This window comes from Schistocerca cancellata, chromosome 7 (assembly GCF_023864275.1).
Source record: "Schistocerca cancellata isolate TAMUIC-IGC-003103 chromosome 7, iqSchCanc2.1, whole genome shotgun sequence".
Classification (NCBI taxonomy): Eukaryota; Metazoa; Arthropoda; class Insecta; order Orthoptera; family Acrididae; genus Schistocerca; species Schistocerca cancellata.
The window spans coordinates 125,480,662-125,504,559 of record NC_064632.1 but is presented as its reverse complement, the minus strand read 5'-3'; the positions used below and the strand labels follow the sequence as shown (position 1 = coordinate 125,504,559).

Genomic DNA, 23,898 nt, shown 5'->3' with positions numbered 1-23,898 from the left:
AAAAGGATTTGGGTTTTAAGGGAGAGGGTAAGGAGTCATTCCAATCCCGGGAGCGGAAAGACTCACCTTAGGGGGAAAAAAGGCCTCCTTTTTTCCCCCTAAGGTGAGTCTTTCCGCTCCCGGGATTGGAATGACTCCTTACCCTCTCCCTTAAAACCCAAATCCTTTTGTCTTTCCCTCTCCTTCCCTCTTTCCTGACGAGGCAACCATTGGTTGCGAAAGCTAGATTTTGTGTGTATGTTTGTGTTTGTCTGTGTGTCTATCGACCTGCCAGCGCTTTTGTTTGGTAAGTCTCATCATCTTTCTTTATATATATATATATATATATATATATATATATATATATATGTGGGGGGGGGGGGGGTCGCGCGCTTGCATGTGTGTGTCATCTATTTTCGACAAAGGCCTTGTTGGCCAAAAGTTTATATTGTGACAGTCTTTTTGTTGCGCCTATCTGCGACTCAGCATATCTGCTATTCGATGATAGCAACTTTCCTTTTCAGAATATTGTTACATTCCATCCTGGATTTACCACTATTTAATAGTATTATTTATATGATATTAAACACAGACAATTATTTAATCATATTTATCAACACAATAGTGGAAGACAAATAGTTTACTCAACACACATAACTACCACTATTATTATTTGCTTGTACGGCCTCATTGGACCACTTTAGTCAATCATTTCCTGGTCCTCTTCTTCAGTAAGCAGATGTTTCATTCTTTCTTAACTGCCCAGTATCTTTTCATTTGTTCTGATCTTTCTTCATCTGTAAATGCCCTTTTCATTGTGTGTTGTTTGTCTACTTTTTGTTTAAATCTTATTTTCTTGTCTTTCAGTTTCTTGAGATCTTCCGTCTTTATTGCGGATGATCCAAGGTTATATCTAGTTCTCCCATATCCTCTTTAATATCCTTGATCCATCCTACTTGTTGCTTCAGATTCCACAGTTTCTGCATAACTTTTCTTGCTAATCTGGTTTCTGGTGTCCTCATTATGTGGCCATAGAAAGAAATCTTCTTTTTACGTATAGTATCTGTGATGGGCTCCAGTTTCCTGTACACTACTTCATTCAGCACTAACCACCATTGTCCTTCCTTCTGGTATTTTCTATTTATGCATGTTCTAGCTATTCTTCTCTCTACTTTTAGTACTTTGTCGACTCTGTTTCCCTGAGTGACTTTAAAAAGAGTCTCACTTCTGTATGTTACCTCTGGCTGAACCACCATCTTGCAGTGTTTTAATTTTCTTTGAATTGACAGACATTTCTTATTGTATGTGGACCATGCTAGTTTTTGAGTTTTTATCATTTTATTGGTTCTCTGTTTCCAAGCAGGTTTTACATCCAAGTTGTGTGGTATCTATCCAAGATTGCTTCACTATTTTAATTTTTCTGTTGTCTAGTGTTACGTGGTCTATTACTAGTGGATCTGTTACCATCATCTCCGTCTTTTATATCTGGAGTCCTACTTTTGCGCTATATTTTGCAGGCTCATTATTTGATTTCTAGCTTCTTGTACATTATTAGCTACTAATGCTAAGTCATCTGTGAATCCCAAACAATTTAGGTTTATGTCATCTTTCTTGGTTCCAATTGTTATGTTTTTAGGATTATCTTTGTACCATCCCCTCATCAAGTGTTCAAGAGCACAGTTGAAGAGCAGTGGTGATAGACCATCTCCTTGTCTTAACCATGTTTCAATCATAAATGGCTCAGATGGTTCTCCCCTGAATTTTACTTTGGACTTGGCATTTGTAAGGGTTAGTTTTATCATGTTTTATTAATTTTGGATGAAGTCCAAAATTTCTTATTATGTCCAACATAGTCATAAGTTTTTTTGAAGTCTACAAAGGTTATGTCTAGTTCCTTCTGTCTCCTTTTGTAGACATCCATTACTAATTTTAATGTGATGATCTGTTCTGGGCAGCTTCTCCAGGGTCCAAATCCTCCTTGATATTCTCCTAGCTTCTTTTCAAGATGATCTTTACAGTGATTGTAGAGAATTCTTGACAATATTTTACATGTGCAATCCAATTTCCCTCTATAGTTGTCTGGATTTGATTTTTCGCCTTTTTCGTGTAATGGGCATGTGATAGCTGTAGTCCAATGTTTTGGTAGCTCTTCTCCAATCCAGATTTTAGCTATGCAATGATGTAATGATATCTTCACGGGTTCTGCTGTGTATTTCCAGAGTTCTGCAAATGTTTGATCTTCACTTGCTTTGTAGTTCTTGAGCTTGCTCCAAGCTTTATGGGCTTCCTGAATTGTTGGTGGTTTTATATTTTATGGTGGGGTTTTTATTGGAGTTTCTGTGTTTATTTCAAGAAGCTCAGGAGGATCCTCACAATTTAGTAGTTCATTAAATGTTTCTGCTAAAATTTCTGAATTTCTTTTATCACTATGGGCCATCTTATTCTTTTTATCTTTTAGCATTAGTGTTGGGGGATCGTATCTTGGGAGTTGTCTACTAAATGTTTTGCAGTAATCTCATGAGTTTGTCTTCTTACTGTTTGTTTCTATCATAGAAAGTATATCTTTTCGATATTGATGTTTAACCCTCCTCAAAGTTTTTTGAGTCATCTTTCTTTGTTTTGTCAGTTCCAAGTAAGATTCTTCTGTTTTTTGACTCTGATACCTTAACCAGGTGTGGTGTCTATATTCCACTGTTTTATCACATTTGTCATTTCACCACTGGTGTTTTTCCTAGGATTTATTGGGGCTACTTATTCTGCATATTCCTTGTTATTTATCAATTTATGAGGGTCAATGGTTCTCTTCTATTTTGGGTGGGATTTTCTCTTTCTCAGTGGGATGAATTTAATTTTTATTTTTATCAAGTAATGATCTGATCTGGTGTCAGTTCCTCTCAGGACTTTCATATTGTAGATTTCTTTGTGGTAGTTCTTACCCAAGCAGACATGCTCCACCTGCCATTCTCCTTTTGTCCAGTCTGGGTGTTTCCAGGTTTTAAGTTTATTCGGTATTCTCATGCAGTATGTTGATTTTGAGATCATGTCATGGACTCTACAGAATTCCACCAACCTCATGCCATTCTGGATTGTTCTTCATTGTGCTGGCCATTTCTCTATTACATCTCTGTATCTCTTTTCCCTTCCTAATTGGACATTAAAGTCTCCAATTAATATTTTGGTATGATTTTTGTTGATGTTTGTTGCTGTGTGATCCAATAGCTCCCAAAACCCACCCACATCTTCTCTGTGTCCTTTTCTATTATTTTTTTGTCATTAGTTGGGGCATGGGCATTTATTATTGTGTATGTTCTATTTGCCGCTTTTATAGTTAATGTTGAGAACCTAGGAGATTGTGCTTTGAATTCTGTTACATAATTTATCATTTTGAGATTGACCACAAATCCTGTATCGAATTGCAGCCATTGCTTCATTGCTCTTTTCCCTCGTATTCTGTTATAAATTCTGTATCCTTGTGATTCCATTGGTTCTAGATCAGTGTTTCTCATTTCTTGAAATCCAGTTATCAAAATCCCCTGTTGATACATTTCATCTGTCAAAATTTTGAGTTTACCTGGTTGAATGAGAGAATCTGTACTGTGCATCACTATGTTACTTATCTTTCCTGTCTTGAGTCTAAGTTTCCATCTGCTGTCAGTCTTGGGCATTTTCAGATGCTCCGACTCATTTAAGTTATCCTTTAAGTGACAACCTGCCGTATCCGAATGCAGTCTTTCCTGGCTGTTACCAGGCAGTGGAATTTTCCTTGGATTTGTTTCCATTGTTGACTGTCAAAGATGTTCAAACTTGTGTGGGGCAAGCTCCAAGTTACAAATACGGTTGTGAACCATAGAGGGGTCCAGTTGTTCAGGGTTGAAGGGTAGGCATTTCCTCCACACCCTATAAATGCTATGGTGTTCCCACCAATACTCGGGTGGCTGATTTATCTGATATCTTTATGTGAACATAAATATAGGAATTTTGAAAGAGGAAAAATAATTATCCATTTTAAGTATAAATAATTATTTTGTAAGAAGAGCATCAAAGTCCATGGTATTAGCACTGTAAGCAGCAGTTCCTATTCAATCACCTGAAATAACTTATAGGTGATTTAAATGGTGTCCTTGTGACTCATTTTTTATATATGCAAGGCATTTGCTTCCTGAGAGAAGTTTATTAAAGATCTTGCATGTCAATAAATTGTTCTCTCTCAAGTAGAGAGTAAATTACATCCATTCATTCATACTGGTCTGAAATTTCATCAAGAAGCAAAACCTTCAGGGATGTAGAATGAGTCAAGATATTTGTTAATGTAAGATAAAGACATCATAGAAACTTTATCTGTATGCTGTTTGAACAATTAATTACCACTATACTTTCATTTATTCATGCTTATGCTGCTAGTCTGAAAAATGCTGCTGCTGCCTCCTAAGTTCTGCTACACAGTTGCTGTTTAGATGGTATTAGCAACTCAAAATTAACTCAATTACAGTGGTATTTTTCAAAGAAAATACCTTTTATATCGGCAAATACTGACTGCTACTTATAGTTCATCATTATGTAACATATATTCTTAAAAAAACACTGCTTCTTTCCATGTAGGTAACATAACTTTCCAATTCCTGATTTTAGATATTCATGTCATTTTCTAGAATGAGTGGCTAATGAGGGATGTTTCCAATTTTTTTAACTGGTAGGGATTCCCAAATACTTGCTTTACATTGAGTAGGAGTCTGCTAAGTACATTACTACCAAATGCAGAACTCCATACTGCACCCTGGACAAGGAGACGAAGTCTACATGACAATAGTTTTTGTGTCTTGTACTGTGGCTGTGTATATGAAATTTCATTTGAAACTGATTTTTATTATCACCAACAAAAACCATTAAGGAGTAAACATATCATGAAGTAAGTGTAAGAATTCCAAGATCTTAAAAAGACTTGTGCAGAATGTATGGTTATCCACATTACATGATATTCTTACTGCTCACTTCTGCTGAACAATCACTTTATTTACTTCAGGTGCACTCCCTCAGAAGTTAATTCCATGTGACAACAGGGACTGTCAATATGCAAAATAAGCCAACACTATTGCATTTAAGTCACTTCGGTCAGAGATGTTTCTGAGGGCATAACAAGCTGAACTGTGCTTACCCATGTGCTAACTCTAATTTCATTTGTTATCCAGCTGGGCCCCAAATGAATTCCACACATTCCGCTTTATTCATTTATGACCATTAATGTATACTTCTGGCATTAAAAATCATCATTGCTTGTTTGAAACTGCACAATATGACTATTTGTGAGATTAAGACTTAAATTGTTGGCTGTGTACCACTTGAAGTCCTATTCAACTACCGTCTGAGATGTGTCTGCTAGCAGTACACTTGTGTTATCAGCAAACTTTATAGTTATTGAATTGCCCTTTACCTTTGTTTACTATTATTGATTACATCACAGTGCATCAAAATGACTTATTATGAGCTGTAAATGTTACTTAAAGAGTACATGTACTGGCACATTACCAGAAGCCAACCTTTTGAAGAAGCTTCTGCACAATTGCTGATTTTGTCTTTATCCAATATCTGCAACGTTTACAACTTTTCTGAGGTACAAAGCTACATACCTATTTAGTAAACCATAGGAAAATAGGCTGTAGGACTATGTAAAATATACTAACAAAATGTGTTTTCAGTGAAACATGAACTCTGCCAAGATAGTTAGTCTATTTACAATTTTTTGATTAATTTATGTGCCTAGTTATGAAGGATTTTGTGTCTGGAGTTTTATCTTTGTCTGACCATTAAAATGTTAGACTGCAACTCATCACATAATGGTGGAGTTCAGCATCAGACAGGCACATTTAAAAGTAGACTGTTGGATATTATGAAGCTATCTGATGAAGTCCTTTCGCCAGAAGTTTAAAAATGAACACATTCATACATGCACAGCTCACAAACATATGGACACTGTTGTCTCAAGGAGTTAAGGACAATTGCAGAAAGTACCAGAGTGATCTCAGGGGGTGGGCAGCGAGTAGTGTTTAAGATTCATAATATTTAGGTTTACATAGCTAAATTTCTTGTAATCCTGTAAACATATTACTTAATTGTGGCTGGTATAGTCAGTTTTGGGTTCTTCATCATAATGCTCATGTCACTGAGAAACATGACAGTTACTGAAAAGCCTCAAAAGCTCTCATATACGCTATGTGATCAAAAGTATCTGGACACCCACAAAAATGTACGTTTTTCATATTAGGTGCATTGTTCTGCCATCTACTGCCAGGTACTCCATATCAGCGACCTCAGTAGTCATTAGACATTGTGAGTGAGTAGAATGGAGCACTCTGTGGAACACAAAGACTTCGAACGTGGTCAGGTGACTGGTTGTCACTTGTGTCATAAGTCTGTACATGAGATTTACACACTCATAAACATCCCCAGGTCCACTGTTTCCAATGTGATAGTGAAGTGGAAATGTGAAGGGACATGTACAGCACAAAAGCATACAGGCCGACCTCTCCATTGACTGACAGAAACCGCCGACAGTTGAAGAAGGTCATAATGTGTAATAGGCAGACATCTATCCAACCATCACACAGGAATTCCAAACTGCATCAGCATCCACTGCAAGTACTATGGCAGTTAGGCGGAAGGTGAAAAAACTTGGATTTCATGGTCAAATGGCTGCTTATAAGCCACACATCACACCTGTAAATGCCAAACAATGCCTTGCTTGGTGTAAGGAGTGTAAACATTGAACGATTGACAGTGGAAAAACGTTGTGTGGAGTGACGAGTCATGGTACACAATGTGGCGATCCGATGGCAGGGAGTGGGTATGGCGAATACCCGGTGAACGTCATCTGCTAGCATGTGTAGTGCCAACAGTAAAATTCAGAGATGGTGGTGTTATGGTGTGGTTCTGTTTTTCATGGAGGGGGCTTGCACCCCTTGTTGTTTTGGGTGGCTGTATCACAGCACAGGGCTACATTGATGTTTTATGCACCTTCTTGCTTCCCATTGTTGAAGAGCAATTCGGGGATGGCTATTGCATCTTTCAACACGATCAAGCACCAGTTCATAATGCACGGCCTGTGGCAGAGTGGTTACATGACAATAACATCCCTGTAATGGACTGGCCAGCACAGAGTCCTGACCTAAATTTTATAGAACACCAGGCCTCATCGACCAACATTGATACCTCTCCTCAATGCAGAAATCTGTGAAGAATGGGCTGCCATTCCCCAAGAAACCTTCCAGCGTCTGATTGAATGTATGCCTGTGAGAGTGGAAGCTGTCATCAATCCTAAGGGTGGGCTAACACCATACTGAATTCAAGAATTACTGATGGAGGGCACTATGTACTTGTAAGTCATTTTCAGCCAGGTGTCCAGATACTTTTGATCACATAGAGTATATTGCGTGCCAAAAAAAAAGTGAAGCACACGGATTGGGAGGAGGAAATAAAATGAACCTTCATGGACTGGTGGATATGTAATATTACTTCAGTGATTACAAAATAAAGTCATATTTACAAAGAACTTGGCAGTATGAGCCCCCTTGTCAGCATGGCATTGCACCCCCTCTGGCCAGGATGCATCCACTGATTTGGTTGTGAAGGATGTCGTAAAGCCATTGTATCTCTTCTGAGGCAAGCTGGCCAAAACTGTTGTAACTGGTCCTTGATGTCTTGCATACTGTCACTCAGACCAGAGTTGATGTCTGAGCTAGTCCTACATATGTTTTATTGGGGACATATCTGTAGCTCTTGCTGTCCACTTGAATACCTGAGTATGATGCACTCAATTCACACAGACATGTGAATGAGCTTTGTCTTGTTGAAAAATTGCACCTAAATATTGTTTCATGAGGGATAACACGAAGATGCAAGATGTCCATGAGACACTGCAGTGCCATCAGAGTTCCCTGAATCATTATCAACTGTGACCTGAAGTCATACCTGACAACTCCCCACACCATGAGGCCAGGAGTGACACTGCTGTGCCTCCCCAAAACACTGGAAGAATGGTACCTCTCCCCATACACACAGACATTGGTCATCTTTGTTAGTGCAGAAGCATGATTTATTGCTGAACACAATGCAACAACTTTCATCAACAGTCCATGCTTCCCAGTCACTGCACCACATCAAAAACGGCCATCTGTGTTGTGTTGTCAATGACTACCTATATTCATGGGACGGTAATTCCTAGTCCAACCACTGCCAGAGTGTTGCAGGAAGTACATTACTTGTTCTTGGATGGCAGGTGTAGTTGTGAAGTTGTTACAGTGATCTTGGTACACAATATGTTGATTTTCCCATGTGGTGGTCAGATGTGGTTTATTGTAACCCCGATCAGATATTTCTGCTGTCACATTCCCAAGCGGTCGAGCATTGGACCACTACCAAATTCGAATGCCGTACAAATGTGGATATTGAAATTCAACCAGCTGGAGAAATGGAGGTCCACAAATCAGCCCCTTTCAGACTGTCAGATGCTGATAATGCTATCACACAAGTATGCGACATCTCCCTGTCCTTCACAGTGATCACTTAACATCTAATGCTGTTTGTAGACCTTATAAATCCTACCAGATTTGGTAACAACACTAAACATGAATAACACTAAACATTCTGATAGCCTTTCTACATTTCACAGAGAATTGCAGCTCTAATCATATATAAGGGGCATTCAAAAAGAAACGAACCGGTGGGATAATTACAGAAACAAGTACCTGGATGTTAGAGGTATTGACCCAGGCTGTTGAGACACTTGTCCCACTGTGACACAAGGCAGTGAATGGCTGTCTTATAAAATTCCCAGGGCTGCGATGTTAACCAGTTCTGCACATATAGCCGGACGGCATCGTCCGACATGAATAGTTATGTTGACGTTCTTCTTTGATCAAGATGGCCCCCATCTGATTCACTTCCTGCAGCATGGGACAACAGTGAATGCCCAGCATTACTTCCAAACCTTGACCACCCTTCGCCAAGCGATCAAATCAAAATGACCACCGTGGGGTCATTCTGCTCCACAACAATGCAAAGCCTCATATGGCCAACACAGTCGTGGCACTCCTGCAGAAATTCAAATGGGAGGTTCTCGGCCACCCTCCATACAGTCTGGACCTCTCTACCTGTGATTATGCCATTTTTGGTCCCCTTAAAAAGGCTCTAAGGGGCAAATGATTCACCTCGGATGACGATGTCCAGCTGCATGTGCGGAACTGGTTAACATCGCAGCACCGGGAATTTTATGAGACAGCCATTCACTGCCTTGTATAACAGTGGGACAAGTGTCTCAACAGCCAGAGTCAATACTTCTAACATACTGGTTTCTGTAATTATGCCTCCTCTCATTTCTTTTTGAGTGCCCCTTATACAAACCCATTTATGGTATGTATGTGTACGAAGTCACATTAACATCCAGCCAAGTTTTTGGGTGCTTAACTTTTTCTGTCAGACAGTATATATTTTATGTAAAAGCATTGAAAAATTCAGTCTCTGGTTACCCCACTTCAAGTTTACCTTTATTTCTCTAACAGTGTGTGATATTTTGTTTGGGACAGAGGAACTAATCTTGAAAGTAGGATATCACTGACGCCACAACATTCAGGTATATCATGTAATATTTTACCTCTAAGCAAAATGGTCATTAAAATTTAACTACACTGAAGTATAAATAGATAAAAATTTTGCTCTAAGTGGTAATCAGTAAGGTGTAGATAAGAGCAGCAATGTACTTTACTTTAAAAGGAAGATTAATATAACATTCTTATAAGGGGAAAACTATAATGTTTGCAAGAAAGACATTAAAATCATTAATTCAAAATTATTTTGCTAGCTTTGTAATAAAAATTTTAAAACATAAATTAAAAATGACACTTCCATGGGTGACTACCAAGAAATGGGGAGACAGCCCTTAATTACATGTCAGTAAGAATTAATGGGCCCAATGTTTTATCTATGGGACCAATGTTTTATCTAGACATTCAGATAGTGGAAGGCTTGATTGATGGTGATGAAATATGGATGGGCTGCTCGCCTACCCACACTGCTTCATTGTGGTGAAAATGTATTATGCGTCACACAATGTCTCACTGACTACTAAATGACACTATTGGCTTGAGATTTGAGGGTTCCATTGGGATGTTGTCTGTGTTAATTCCTGGTTCTCAGATTCATCAGCTCTGAGTGTACTGTTGCTATGGCAGAGCACTGTTTATATGTCTTGTCAAGCTCTTTGGGCTCTGACTAGCTATCGTAACATGGGTAAGATTGGTTGAAGCCTTGTGGTTACACATAAGTTGTTGCCTGCCCAAAGCAGGGTGTATACGTGGACAAGGAAAAAAAATTCCCGGATTTCTCCTGGATCCCGGTTAAAAATACACTTTCTCCTGTGTGAAAACATACTGCTCCCTGTTAACTGACAGTATATTTTCTCTCGGAACTGTATAACTTATAAGTCCTTTAAATGATTATGGTTTTATACATGGGTGTAGAATTTCCTGGCGCTTTAGAAAACTAAACACAGAAAAAAAACGTGTTTTGGAAAGATCTTTGATGTGCAGCTTCATATTTTTGTATTACGAAAGTATAAATTGGAATTCCACCAAACACCACATGTTACTTTCTGAAGCATTGAAATTGAGATTGCGATGCGCTTTTGTAAGCCAGTCATAGCTCATGTCACGTGATCTCGCCAGCCAATCACAGCGGGTATTCAGAGCTTAGGACATGTGATGTAGTCAACCAATAGCAACATCGCTGTTAAGTAGCGCGAACACACAAACAGAAAAAGTTAACGGTTTAAATTAATATACATTGTGTTGCTACACGAAATGCAAAGCTTTCACATATAATATTGGTCTATAAGATTAATACACTGCAAGAGAATCTAAGCTTTCACATACAATGTTGGTCTTTTATGCGCGTATTATAGTTAAAGATATATCACACGAAGGTGCCAGAAAAATTTCTAATAACGACATAAATGTCTGATCTTCTGGGCTCGAAATTCATCTAAATGGCTCATCATCAAAGAGTTGATTTTTAAGTGAGAGTCAAATGCTATGTGATTTAAGAAATTCATCATACATTATCACACATAGTTCTGGTGTAACTGCCAGAATGGTACTTTGATGGTAACGCTTTTCAAACCACTATTCAGGATATTTTCCCGCAACCTGTTAGAAATAGATTTGTTTCTGCAATTGCCAGAGAGCACCAGATGACAGGTGTCACCATGTTTGCGCAGCTACAATGTCATAGGGAGCCCGTATGTTCATATGTGTAAAACATTACATTATGTCATAAAAGAAACAAGACATCAGAGGATACTCCAAGAGGACCAGAATTTCGTGACCCATACTAAAACGTGCACATTTAAAGTGCACAATCGTATGTCCAGATTCCCAATGAAGTAGGCCATGACCTGATATTAAGCTTTTCAATGTGGTCTTTGGAATGTACCAGTACTGTGTTATCTCATGTTTTGTTCTTTATTATGGCATAATGCCAAACGTGCTAGAAGTTGAAAATGTGCACTTGAAATGCAGTGAACAGTATGCAGAATTAAACACTTTGTTTCAAATATATTGTCTGCCTCAGCGGAAAAGATTAATAAAAGAAAATTTCTTTGGCAAACCGAATAAATAACTTCATTGTTCTGCAAGGTAATTAATGCTTGACTGTCAGAAAGGTGGAAATAAAATAAAATCTGCAACTAATAACACATTTTAGCCTTCCATAATTATGTGAATGTATTTTAATTCACTTGATACCTCCTGGTCACAGAAATCTGTTTTGTTTTCATTTGACGTGAGAGCAGTAAACGAAGAGGAAACAGCAAAATCACTATACGTAAACACGGGTCACGTGGAGACAACCCACTTCCCCACTCTAACTCAGACTGCTCTGCGCATCAGTCCCAGATCTCTAATATTTCCAAACCGGGGCAATATTTCGCCATTCCCTCGAGCATTTAAGATAGGACGTCAAAAATTTAAAAAAAATCGAATTTTCAAAAATTTGGTCTAAGTGTGACAAAGTGCAGTGTCTCATCTCCTCACACAGCATTCTTCTATCACACGTCACTGTACTTCACTCTGTGGAATTGAAACGTGTATATTTTGTAATGGATGCCATCATTTTTAGCACACATCTTTCTGAAGAGTCTGATGCATAAAACATATGTGTTTGAGGAAATGTAAGACATGTTATTTGGTCTAAGTGTGACAAAGTGCAGTGTCTCATCTCCTCACACAGCATTCTTCTATCACACGTCACTGTACTTCACTCTGTGGAATTGAAACGTGTATATTTTGTAATGGATGCCATCAAACCATATTCAGGACAGTGGAAATTAAAATGTCCTGTGGTGCCTCTCCTGCTTATAGTCAGCCGGTTTGACATTCTGTCCTTTTACTCTTCAGAAAATTTGCACTCTCTCTTCCATATCAGCTAACAACTTGCTGCTTTGTGTGACATAAAATTAAATATAGGATACATAAACCCAGTAAAGACATGAGACAAGCAAGACAATACACATTTCTTCAGTCCTTAGCTCCTAGAATTTTTTTCTCTATAATTTTGGTACAGCTTTACATGGCGTGCTTTCCTTTCTGCGAAAGAATCTATTACCTCATCAAACGTTTTGCTACATGAAAAGTCGAAATGTCATTGTCTAATACTGAAAAAGCTGTTAATACAAATAGGACCCAAGACTAGTGTGGTTTCCCAATCTGATTACGTCTATTTTGTCACTGTCTGCTAGATAAAACAAAATAGGCCTTTCTAATACTGCAACAATTGTAATACACACAAAATAAATGAGACTGTTTTGGAACAAACGGTCTTTTAAAGTACCAATATCAAATGCCTATTAGGCCTACTACAAGCAAAAAGCTTTACGTTACGAAATAGTTTCACACTTCATTCATACATCTCCAGTTTCTAAAGCATGAGATCCAAAAGTAGTAGTACGAAATTTTTATACAAACTTGGAATCGTCATATTGTTCCATAATTTGCGTGATGTCCCTGTTTCTTCTCCTTCCTCATTCTAACAAACAGTCTTGTTATCACGAATTCTGTAACTATTCCTGCCAATGTCAAAGCTTATTCGCAGGTTAACTTCACTAACTCTGCCAGAATCACCAGTTTAGTTATCCTGCGATTATTCTCCAGTTTGGGCGTTGTTACATGTTTGTACAATGCATTTTCTGTGCTTCTTCCAGAATAGAACTTAAAGCGGCTGCTAGCCAGGCATTGTACAACTGTCCTTTACTAGTATAGCGATCTATCCAAAAATTTTCTGTCAAAATTTCATTTTCTTGGATCCACCGAGAAGGTAATACGTAACCTTTCTTACCTGTTGTTCATTTATTTCCACTCCTGTAGTCTGAATCTATGGATTCCGTTGGTAATTATAACAATGCTCACCATTCGCAAACCCAGTCAACCACACAATCAGACAGTGGATGGCATTCATCCTTTCGGCCTTCCTCTGGTCAGCTTGTATAGTCCCTTTTGTCTGTAGGAAAGTTTGTTTCTACATGCGACGAGGATTCCCCTGACAGAGACATCATGTACACTATGCACACATTCATAAATCAACTTACGATTCAGTCATAAATCAACTTAGAATGTGTTCAAAAATGTTCAAAAACCGACAGGGATGCGTTTAAAAGTCATAATATGAATAAGCAATAGACTAACGTGCGTTGGATGCTAGTCGCTTTGTGAAATAAGGTTTTTCTTCCCTCAAGAATATGAATTTGCCCCCCCCCCCCTCCAAGATTTGGGCCTGATGAATCTGGCAGCTTGGGTGCTCCAGAAAAATTTTTCCCAGTAGCATCTAGTTGCTTGCTGCGACTGCTTACACAGCCAACAGCCACATTTCTGTAGCCAGAAGTGGGAGAAAGTACTACTCAACTGCGCATGCACATGATCCCGCTCGTAACTGCTAAAACGAATCTAATGTAAAGAGTTGTGACATCACGCTCACTGGAGGCAATTTTTTGTTACGAAGCATTGCAGAGTCTACCTAAAGCCTTTGACACATTTTGCTTTTGGCAGATGTTTGTATCAGTACTGTTTTATTGCTGTGTATGGCACATTTCCCCTGCAATTTAAGTTTTATTTTTGTTTTTCTCTCATTCATGTTTTATTATTGCAGTATTGGGACACAGTAATATCCTTTGTCAAAGGATTGGTTCTTACCAATCAAAATTACAAAAAATTATCTGTAAACCAAAACAATGAAAAATTGCCAGAATTCTAAAAAATTCCCAGGTTTTTCCCGGTTTTCTCCTGGATGAAAAAATTCCCGGGTTTTTCCTGGATCTCCCGGTTGTCCCGGGTCATATACACCCTGCCAAAGTGAAAGAATAGGAAGTAGTGGAATGAGGGAACTTGTGTAATAAGTCACAAGCATGTGCAGCAACTTTACCATTCACACTTTTCTATCTGTAATTTGGCTAAACAGAAAATAACATTGACTTTAGAAACCTAACTGTTTCCACTGCTTTTTATTTAGGTACAGAAAATTGCAGGACTCTAAGATTTGAAGATAAAACAGTGCAGTTGGTAGATGAGTTCTAAAATGTCAAATGGGGTATACTGAATTAGGGTTATGAGAAGAGTAATTCATGAACAAGGAATGCCAAACACAAATAACAAGGCTTGATATCAAAATAAACATGTGCACTATGAAAATCATTCAAGTCTATGTACTAAATACTTGACGTTCGTGTATTTGTGTGTGTGTGTGTGTGTGTGTGTGTGTGTGTGTGTGTCTAAAACGTTAAAAATTTTAAGGCATGTGGGACACGTAGTCAGGCAGATGGTCAAGAGTTTTTTGATGTTGCAATGTGTAACAGATGAGTGAGATAATGACCTAATGAAAGGTGTGTGGATTACATTACAAGCCATGAAGGAGAATAACAAGGATGCATTCAGCTGAAGACCATAATGCACAGAAATTTAATGAATGTCAAATGGTTTATGACAATTATTTCAAAATAAAGTTTTGTGAGTGCTAGTCATTTAAGCCAAAATTATAAACACAGTATTTGACATGCAATAGATTATTATTTAAATGAAACTTACTTAAGAAATCAAACATACTTAGTAGGGTACAAACATCACCTTTTCTTCTTTGCTTTCTCCTTCTCCAGCAGCTACTTGCACCTGCATTGACATAAGTGTTTCAAACATACTTCTTGTCTCAGAAATGAGAGATGTGATATCTGCATTTGAGTGCTGACCGAATGCCTCTGGTTGGTCGACATTTGGAAGTAGTGCTATATAATCTTGGTAGGACTGGAGAGAGCCATCTCGTGGTATTACATAGGTTGGCAGGGAAGAAAGCCTATCATGCAATAATCAGAAATTAATTTATTAATTAACCTGTAAAACTATTGCTCACTATTTAAGCTATTAAGTTCTCAAAATTATCACACAGAATTATATTTATGCTGTATAATGCAGGATATATTCACTAAGTCCTCCTGTGTCACAACATTGACCTAGCTTTGGTGGAGTGTCTTACATGCCTAAATGATGCAGATGTGTAACCATATTGGAGGGGCATTTATGGACAGGCCAGTCCTACATATTGTTCCTGGTGCAGGACGGCAACCTTTTCAGTTGTTACAAGAGCAGCAGTCTGGACAATAGACTGATTTGGCCCTGTAATATTAGCCAACAGCAGATGGCTGAATGTAAGGGTGAAGCAAAGCCATTGTATTTCCTGGGGGCACATAAGTTGTTGCCTGCCAAAAGTGAAAGAATAGTTTAATGGTGGTGGCATCCTCCTGGGTAAAATATTCCACAAGTAAACTAATCCTCCTGTGGGATACCTAAGCAGGGCCTACATAGGATGATGTAGTCATCAGAGGAAAATAGAGTTCTACAGGATGAATCATGGAATATTAAGTCCTTAATCAATTAGGAAAGTTAAAGAAATTGACAATGGAAATGGATAAGTTGAAGTTGTACACAGGAGCAATTAGTGATGTGCAATGATATGAAGAACAGGATTTCTGTTGCAGTGAATACAGGTTTATAAACACCAAATCAAATAAATATAATTCAGGAGTATTCTAATAATGGCAAAAAGGGGTTGAAATGCAGATAAGCAATTACAAAGAGAATATGGAATGAATCATCATAGCCAATATAGACACAACCTGTGAGCCTCCACACGTGGTTTTAGATAATGCATGGTTTAAACAGATACTTTTTGATATGCATTTCCTTCTACTCTATAGATGAATATTTTAACATGGACTGTTAGAGGAGCTTACATAAAAATGTCTGTTAGATTTCAGTTTTGACAGCACTTGGACACAACAGACAAGATTAGGTATTTTATGTATGATAAATTTATTAAAAGTGCATAACAGTGTTTCATTCTGACAGTGTATTAATTCTGTAAATATCAGCCGTTCCAGTTTTCTGTGATGTATTCACCTATTTTGACAATATCCTGATAAATGATCAGGGTGGTAAGAATTATATTCAAATGTTTTATGTTTTTTTATGTTATACTTTCTAACATGTTCCACACCCACGAGAATCTTCTCATTTTTGGGTCTATGGAATTAAAACCTAATCCAATCTACTAGTACAGGTATACATGTGAACTAAAACAGGAGAGGGTGAAGAAATTGAAAGAAAAATAAGATAACAGAAATTATTCATGGTATTAAGAGAGATGAAATTTCATTGCGATGGGGACTGGAATTTGGTAGTTGGAAAAGGAAGAGAAGGAGAAATAGTAGGAGAATGCAGACTGAGAGGAAGCGAATTAAAGTAGCCACCTGGTAGAATTTTGTGCAGAAAACAATTTAATTATCACGAACACATGGTTTAAGGTCCATGAAAGGAGACTGTACAGTCCATTCAACACCTGAAAACACCAAAAGCTTTCAGGTGGATATAATGGTAAGACAGACATTTAGAAACATGGTTTTAAACTGCAACTGATGAGTAAATACGGACTCTAACCATAACTGTTCGATATGAAATGCAGATGAAAGCTGAAGAAACTTCAGAAAGTTATGAACTTAGTGAGAGGGAATCTAAATAAGATGAAAGAAGTAGAGGCTGTCTGCAGTTTCAAACTGAACATTAAGCAACTGACAGAAATGGGTAACGGAAATACAACAAAGAGAAATAGTAGCTTTGCAAATTGAAATATTGAATGCAGCAGAGGAACAACTGGCAACAAGATAAAGTCAATAGGAATTCTTGAATAATTCACAAGATATTAAATGTAAAATAAGGGAAAGGCAACCACTCACCTATGGCAGACTGACATGTGGAGCACAGAAACACATAACAGAAAACAGAAGTACCATTAACTTTCAAGTACTTGTTCTTTTTTTGGCGATACTACAGACATTCACACAGAACCACACGGACACCCAAACACACATTCCCATTGCCACAGCAAGACTGATTACTGATACTTGATTATTACTGAAAGCAGTTGCCTGAACTGATGGAGGTGGGGAGGGAATAGGAAAGGTCATAAGGAGGGGGCAGTGGGAAAGAGGCAGGTCCTGGGATACCACCTGGGATATCTCCCCTGACTTGGAGTTCTGGATGACTTTTCTGTAATCCTCTCCACTTCCTAAACCTCACCAGCCCTTCTTCTTCATCCCTCTTCTTTCCCCTTCAGCCCTTCTGCTGGAAGGACAGAAGGAGCCAATGGCTCTGAAAGCTTGTACATTTTATTAATTTTTATGTGTTTCCTCCCACTGCTGCTGGGTGAGTAGATTTCTTGTCTATGAAATTACATTACATTTTCAGAAACTGATTATTTTCATTGAGATAATGCACAAACACTGTACTGAATTTTGATAAGTATTATTGCTTCTTTTAATTATTACTTGTAATATTAAGACCCAAATGTATGGCATTTGCAAAAGTCATCATAGTGATGACTCCACACAAGACAATGTAAAGAAATAAAATCAAATCAAAACAGAATTGTTTCATGTATTGGCGAAAGAAAAAACTGGAACAAAATGTTCTGATGACTGCTTCTTTACATACCTGTATAAATCATTGGTAAGAACATCCTCATTAAAATATCTGTTAATGTACGTAGTTAGCAGACGACGATCCCAGTCGTCAGTCACATGACCACCGTAATTAACTCCAGCAATGAGATACTTTAGTGCATCCCAAGGAGTCTCAGGATACTCATCCAGGTATATTTGTAACAGATTTTCAGAAACCTAATTAAAAAAATAAAACTAGCAGTTTTCATTCATTTATGCATGTATAATTATTCTTATAAGCAGTTAAAGCCTGAAATACATTAATTAGCAAAGAAAAAATATATTTCTGACAATGTTCCACTCTAAACGCGGGGTTTCCTGCAATGAATCAGCAGTAAAAGGTCAACTAGCACTATTAATAAATACACATAGAAAGTTATACATGTTTTCCACGAAAACAACTTTTTTCTTTCATTTCCTGGTGTGTGGAAGATGTTCAAAATTTTCCCTCTCCATTATCTGGGAAATAGGCTTGTATGCCATTATTAAAGATTCTACAAAGATTTCCTTGGATTGTGTTCTAAGTTGCTGCAGCAGTTGCTCTACCTGATTTGTGTGAGACCAGGCACAGTATCACCACCTCTGATATTGCTGAATCCAGGTCCAACATGGAGAAAGGGAGTTATAAGGCTCAACATTATTGCTCTCGAAGCCCAGCCAGTATTTACAGGATGCCCAGATCATTGCTGGCAACAGCACTAATCATGGTGAAATGCTATTCCATTGTCTGGCTGATGGCTCTGATGTTGATAGAATCTTCTGAGTCATTAGGATGCGTCATATTAATAATATAAGGAAAAAATTGATTCCTATTTGCTGTAAATATAACACGTTAAGTTGCAGACAGGCACAATTAGAAGAAACTTACACATTACATTTTGGCCACAGCCTGCATCAGAAAAAGAAAGAGAAACACACACGGATTCATTCATATAAGCAAGCAAACCTCATGCACATATGACTGTCACCTCTGGCAGCTTTTACCAGAATACATTCTGGTGCAAGCTGCCAGAGACAATGGTCATGTGTGTGTGAAGTGTGCTTGCTTATATGAATGAATGTGTGTGTGTTTCTCTTCCTCTTTCTTTTTCTGATGAAGGTTATGGCCAAAAGCTAATGTGTAAGTGTCTTTTCATTTTGCCTGTTGCAACTTTACATCTCATCCTTATGGTATGTAGTAATGTATCTTTTCCTTGCACTGTTGGTATTTAAACTTGGAGTTTCCAATGCATGTGTCACACTCCTCTTCAAACTTCTTTAATGGTTGACAATTCAGTCAATCTGGTGGTATGTTTGCGATTACAGTCTTTCTCAGCATATTCCACTGATGAATTCTTCTTGGGTTATCAGCCGAGTGGTGATGTCGTCTTGTCGCAACGTTTCGATGAGTTTCATACCCGTCATCTTCTGGTGAAGTGTTGGGATGCCGTGTTCTGCATATCTATATAGTTCCTTGGCCATTGTATGCTTCTGTATGCTGGCCAATCACATTCCTCCAGAAGGGGGTACTGCATCGGTGGTGGTGTGGGAGACCGCGGCATGGCCTGGTGTCAAGGCCCAGTGGTTATCCAATCTGTCTGCAGACGCTGCTGCCTTCAGAACGGAGCATTCCTGACGTATTTTGTCAATTGCGGGATTCCATGTTGCACTGAGCTGAAAACCACTATCCCTGCTTACTAAATTGTTGTGCAGATGTATCTTAACTCCCTCTTTGAAGATCGAGTCCCAGAAACTGTTGGCGCTGCACAGCTTCTTCGTTTTTACGAATTCGAAGGTGTGTCCCTCGATAATTCTATGTTCTGCTATCGCGGACTTGTTTGTCTGTCCTAATCGTACGTTCCTCATGTGTTCAGTACTGTGCTGGGAGATAAATTGTTGTGTCTGCCCAACATATTCCATCCCACATTCACACTCAATACTGTAAATTCCTGGTGTCTGCAACACCAGCTGGCCTTTGGTTGAGCCAAGTATATATTTGACTTTTTTTGGTGTGTGAAAGATGGTTGTTATTTCGTGCTTCTTTAATATTCTTGCAATCTTGGCTGTCAGCGGTCCAGCGAATGGCAGAAATGCCACACGTTTTGCTTCGTCTTCTTCTGTCTTCTCCTCCTGCCTCTCATCTGCACGCAAGGCACATCTTATTTGTGTCTCGGTGTAGCCGTTCTTTTGGAAGGTTTCCCACAGATGTGCTAACTCATGAGACAAACTCTTGCTGTCACAGATTGACCTGGCTCTTTGTACTAAGGTGTTCAGTATTGAGTTACGTTGTGCTGGATGGTGGCAACTCCGAGCTAGTCAGCTTTGATGTCACTTCTCTTTTCACCTGGGTGTTGCTGGATGATTCCTTAGCTCTACTCGAAGATCACTTCAATGAGAACACACTCACACACTTTCGTCTCATGTTAAACACAACATACTTCAAAAGTGGTGGGAAATTCTATGAACAAACAGATGGTGTTGCCACGGGTTCCCCCCTTGCCCCAAGTACTGACAACTTGTACAAGGAGCACTTTGAAGATGTGGCACTGAACACCACCCGCCATAAACCAAAGGTGTTCTACAGATACGTAGACAACACTTTTGTAGTGTGGCCCCATGGCAATGAAAAACTACAGGAGTTCCTACTCCGTCTCAATGGCATACGTGACAGAATCAAATTCACTGTGGAGGTAGAAGAGAATGGCTGCCTTCCCTTCTTGGATATTTTGATCAAGAAAAATCCAGATGATACATTGGTACACTCGGTCTACAGGAAGAAGAACGCACACGGGCTTATATCTCAATGCTCGGAGCTACCACCATCCAGCACAATGTAACTCAGTACTGACACCTTAGTACAAAGAGCCAGGTCGATCTGTGACAGTGAGAGTTTGCCACATGAGTTAGCACATCTGCAGGAAACCTTCCAAAAGAATGACTACACCAAGACACAATAAGGCATGAGTTGCATGCAGACGAGGCAGGAGGAGAAAACAGAAGAAGAAGAAGAAAAAACGTGTGGCATTTCTGCCGTTTGCTGGACCGCCGACAGCCAAGATTGCAAGAATATTAAAGAAGCACAAAATAACAACCATATTTCATGCACCAAAAAAGGTCAAAGATATACTTGGCTCAGCCAAAGGCCAGCTGGGGTTGCAGACACCAGGCGTTTACAGTATTGAGTACGAATGTGGGATGGAATATGTTGGGCGCACACAACAATTTATCTCGCAGCACAGTACCGAACACATCAGGAATGTATGATTAGGACAGACAAACAAGTCCGCGGTAGCAGAACATAGAATTATCAAGGGACACATCTTCGAATTTGAAAAAACAAAGGAGCAGTGCAACGCCAACTATTTCTGAGACTTGATCTTCAAGAAGGCAGTGAAGATATGTCTGCACAACAATTCAGTATACAGGGATAGCGGTTTTCAGCTCAGTGCAGCTTGGAATCCCACAATTGACAAAATACATCAGGAATGCTCCGATCTGAAGGCAGTGGCGTCCGCGGACAGATTGGATAGCCACCGGGTCTTGACACCAGGCCACGCCGAGGACTACCCCACTACCACCGATGCAGTACCCCCTTCCAGAGGAACGTGATTGGCCGGCCTACAGAAGCCGACAATGGCCAAGCAACTATATAGATATGCAGCATCCTGACACTTTGCCAGAAGATGATGGGTACTAAACTCATTGAAACAATGGGACAAGACGACACCACCACTCGGCTGATAACCCAAGAAGAATTCATCAGTGGTTGTATGTTATTCCAGATTCCACTGGTGTCCCTAGATGTCCAAACACTGCTGAAAGACGATGTCATGTTCACTGATAAAAGACAATTTTCCCACACATTTTTTTTTGGAGAAGTGGAGTTACTGGGTAACAATATTCAGGCTGCTATTGATGGCCCATTGTACTTGAGTAAATACTGAGAGGGGGAGTCCAAAATAAATAAATATCATAGTTGTTGTGCCTCCTCATTCATTTCTTGGTAGTTGTTTTCAATCCTCCCTTGCTGTGGTTTGGTGTTTACTTCTGCAATAGTGGTTAGCCATGAAGACAGAAAACTGTAGCTATCACCTCTATTGAAATTTTACTCACTCTTTGATATTTTGACTGCTTCATGGACTTTCCTTCTATAAATATTACTTTCTCCAGTTGGCATGCGTATGTTCTTAAAATTCATACCTGCTCTCATTCTTCTTGGGACTTTGCTACTGCTAAATTTGTATTTTGTCTTAAAGGTGTAATTTATTTTGTTTATTGTCTAGCTAGAGAGAGAGAAAAATAGATCCAGGAAACAGAACATTACATGTATTACACAAAAAAAACTGTTACTTAATTAGTATTTATTCTACATCACTGAGTAATAATTACATAAAAGTTACAGGTGTTAGCAATATACGCAGCTAACTGTTAACACCGATTAAATTTATATGACTTCCTTGTCTTTTGTCACTGTAAACCATGACTTGTTCCACATCCCAATGATGGAATCTATTAAATACAGTGAATGAATGAATGAAGAATGAATGAATGAACTGTCACTATCATCACAATGAACAATAGATTGTAAATTAATACTTATAAATTACATTTCATGGATTTTGAACAAACATGCCCAAATTATTATCTTTTTTGTAACCACAGGTACAAAATGCTTTACGAAGTATCTCAAGCAGAAGTGTAACACCTATCTTATGACTAGTTATTAAATCATAGCTTCTTACCTCAAAATCAGAGTCATTAAAACTATAGACAACATTCCAACCTAGTTGTTGAAACTTTTTCCTTTCCAACAAAATTGAATGGAAAAAACAGAGAGAAAAGAGCAGTCGACGATACTTTGTTTGATTCTTGCAAATAGAAAACTGTGTAGGGGTAATGAGCTGATAAAGTCGTTTCAAGTTTGCCTTCAGCCCCTAAAAAAAAAAGACAGCCACAGTGAGTAATAGGAAGTTTCACTTCAATAAATGAAGTGTTACCCCTTATTAGAACATTAATCAAAGTAACAGACAATAATAGAGTGAAAAAATCAGTAACGAAGTTCCAACCAAAATAAATTAGCTAAATATAAAATTCATTTAAGGAAAGCAATAACAAGAATTAATTGAAATTAAACAGTTATGAGTGCAGGAAGAACTGAGACAGATTAAGGAAACTGCAGTTTTAGTAATAATAATAAAAAGTTTTGGTTATGAGTGCTATAGTGTACCAAAATATTAGGAGGTTGAAAAAGAAAGTAAATAACTGCCTAACTTGCTTACATTAATTAGAAATCAAAAGTCAGATCATCTGCAGTGGCTGTCCAAGCACATGTACATAAATGTTGAACCTCTAATTGCAAACTTCCTGACAGATTACAACTACGTGGGGCGTAGGTTCTAGTCTCGATGAAGCACACACTTTTAATCTTCCGGGAAGTTTCAAAACATTGCCCACTCCACTGCAGAGTAGAAATTCCTTCTGTGACTGGAAAGTCCAGAATGGAATACAAACAAAGGTTACCCGCCCACCATACAGTGGAAGAAAGAGATATGAACTAAACTGAATCCAACAAACTAACAAAAGCACACAAGTGCATCCACCTACACTGTCCCAGCATTGCAGCAATGTGTCTGTATGAATGTTTTTGTTACTCTAATAAAGGGAAGGCAGGACACTGTCTGGAAGATTAGCTACAAGTTCAATCTTGTTAAAGTGCCTGTCTAGAAATCAGTACCTCAACTGTACAGGGAGTGATTGAACCTACTACTTCTATTGTTTAAATGTTGAAAGTCAATTAAAAGAAAATCAGAGAGTAAGTGAAAGACGAATGGTCTCACAAATGGGAGCACCCAGCTTTAATA

The 23,898-nt window shown here is 38.5% G+C and overlaps 1 protein-coding gene across 1 annotated transcript in view; it reads right to left on the bottom strand.

The window, feature by feature from the left end:
* The window catches only part of LOC126092664 (dynein axonemal heavy chain 2), a 994,477-nt gene that overhangs the window by 34,266 nt on the left and 936,313 nt on the right, over positions 1–23,898 (bottom strand). The window contains exons 79-81 of the mRNA XM_049908386.1: positions 22,780–22,971; positions 18,051–18,235; positions 15,135–15,357 (exon numbers count right to left, since the gene is read on the bottom strand). Coding sequence (XP_049764343.1) covers positions 15,135–15,357; positions 18,051–18,235; positions 22,780–22,971 — 600 coding nt within the window. The remainder of the gene's footprint in view (positions 1–15,134; positions 15,358–18,050; positions 18,236–22,779; positions 22,972–23,898) is intronic.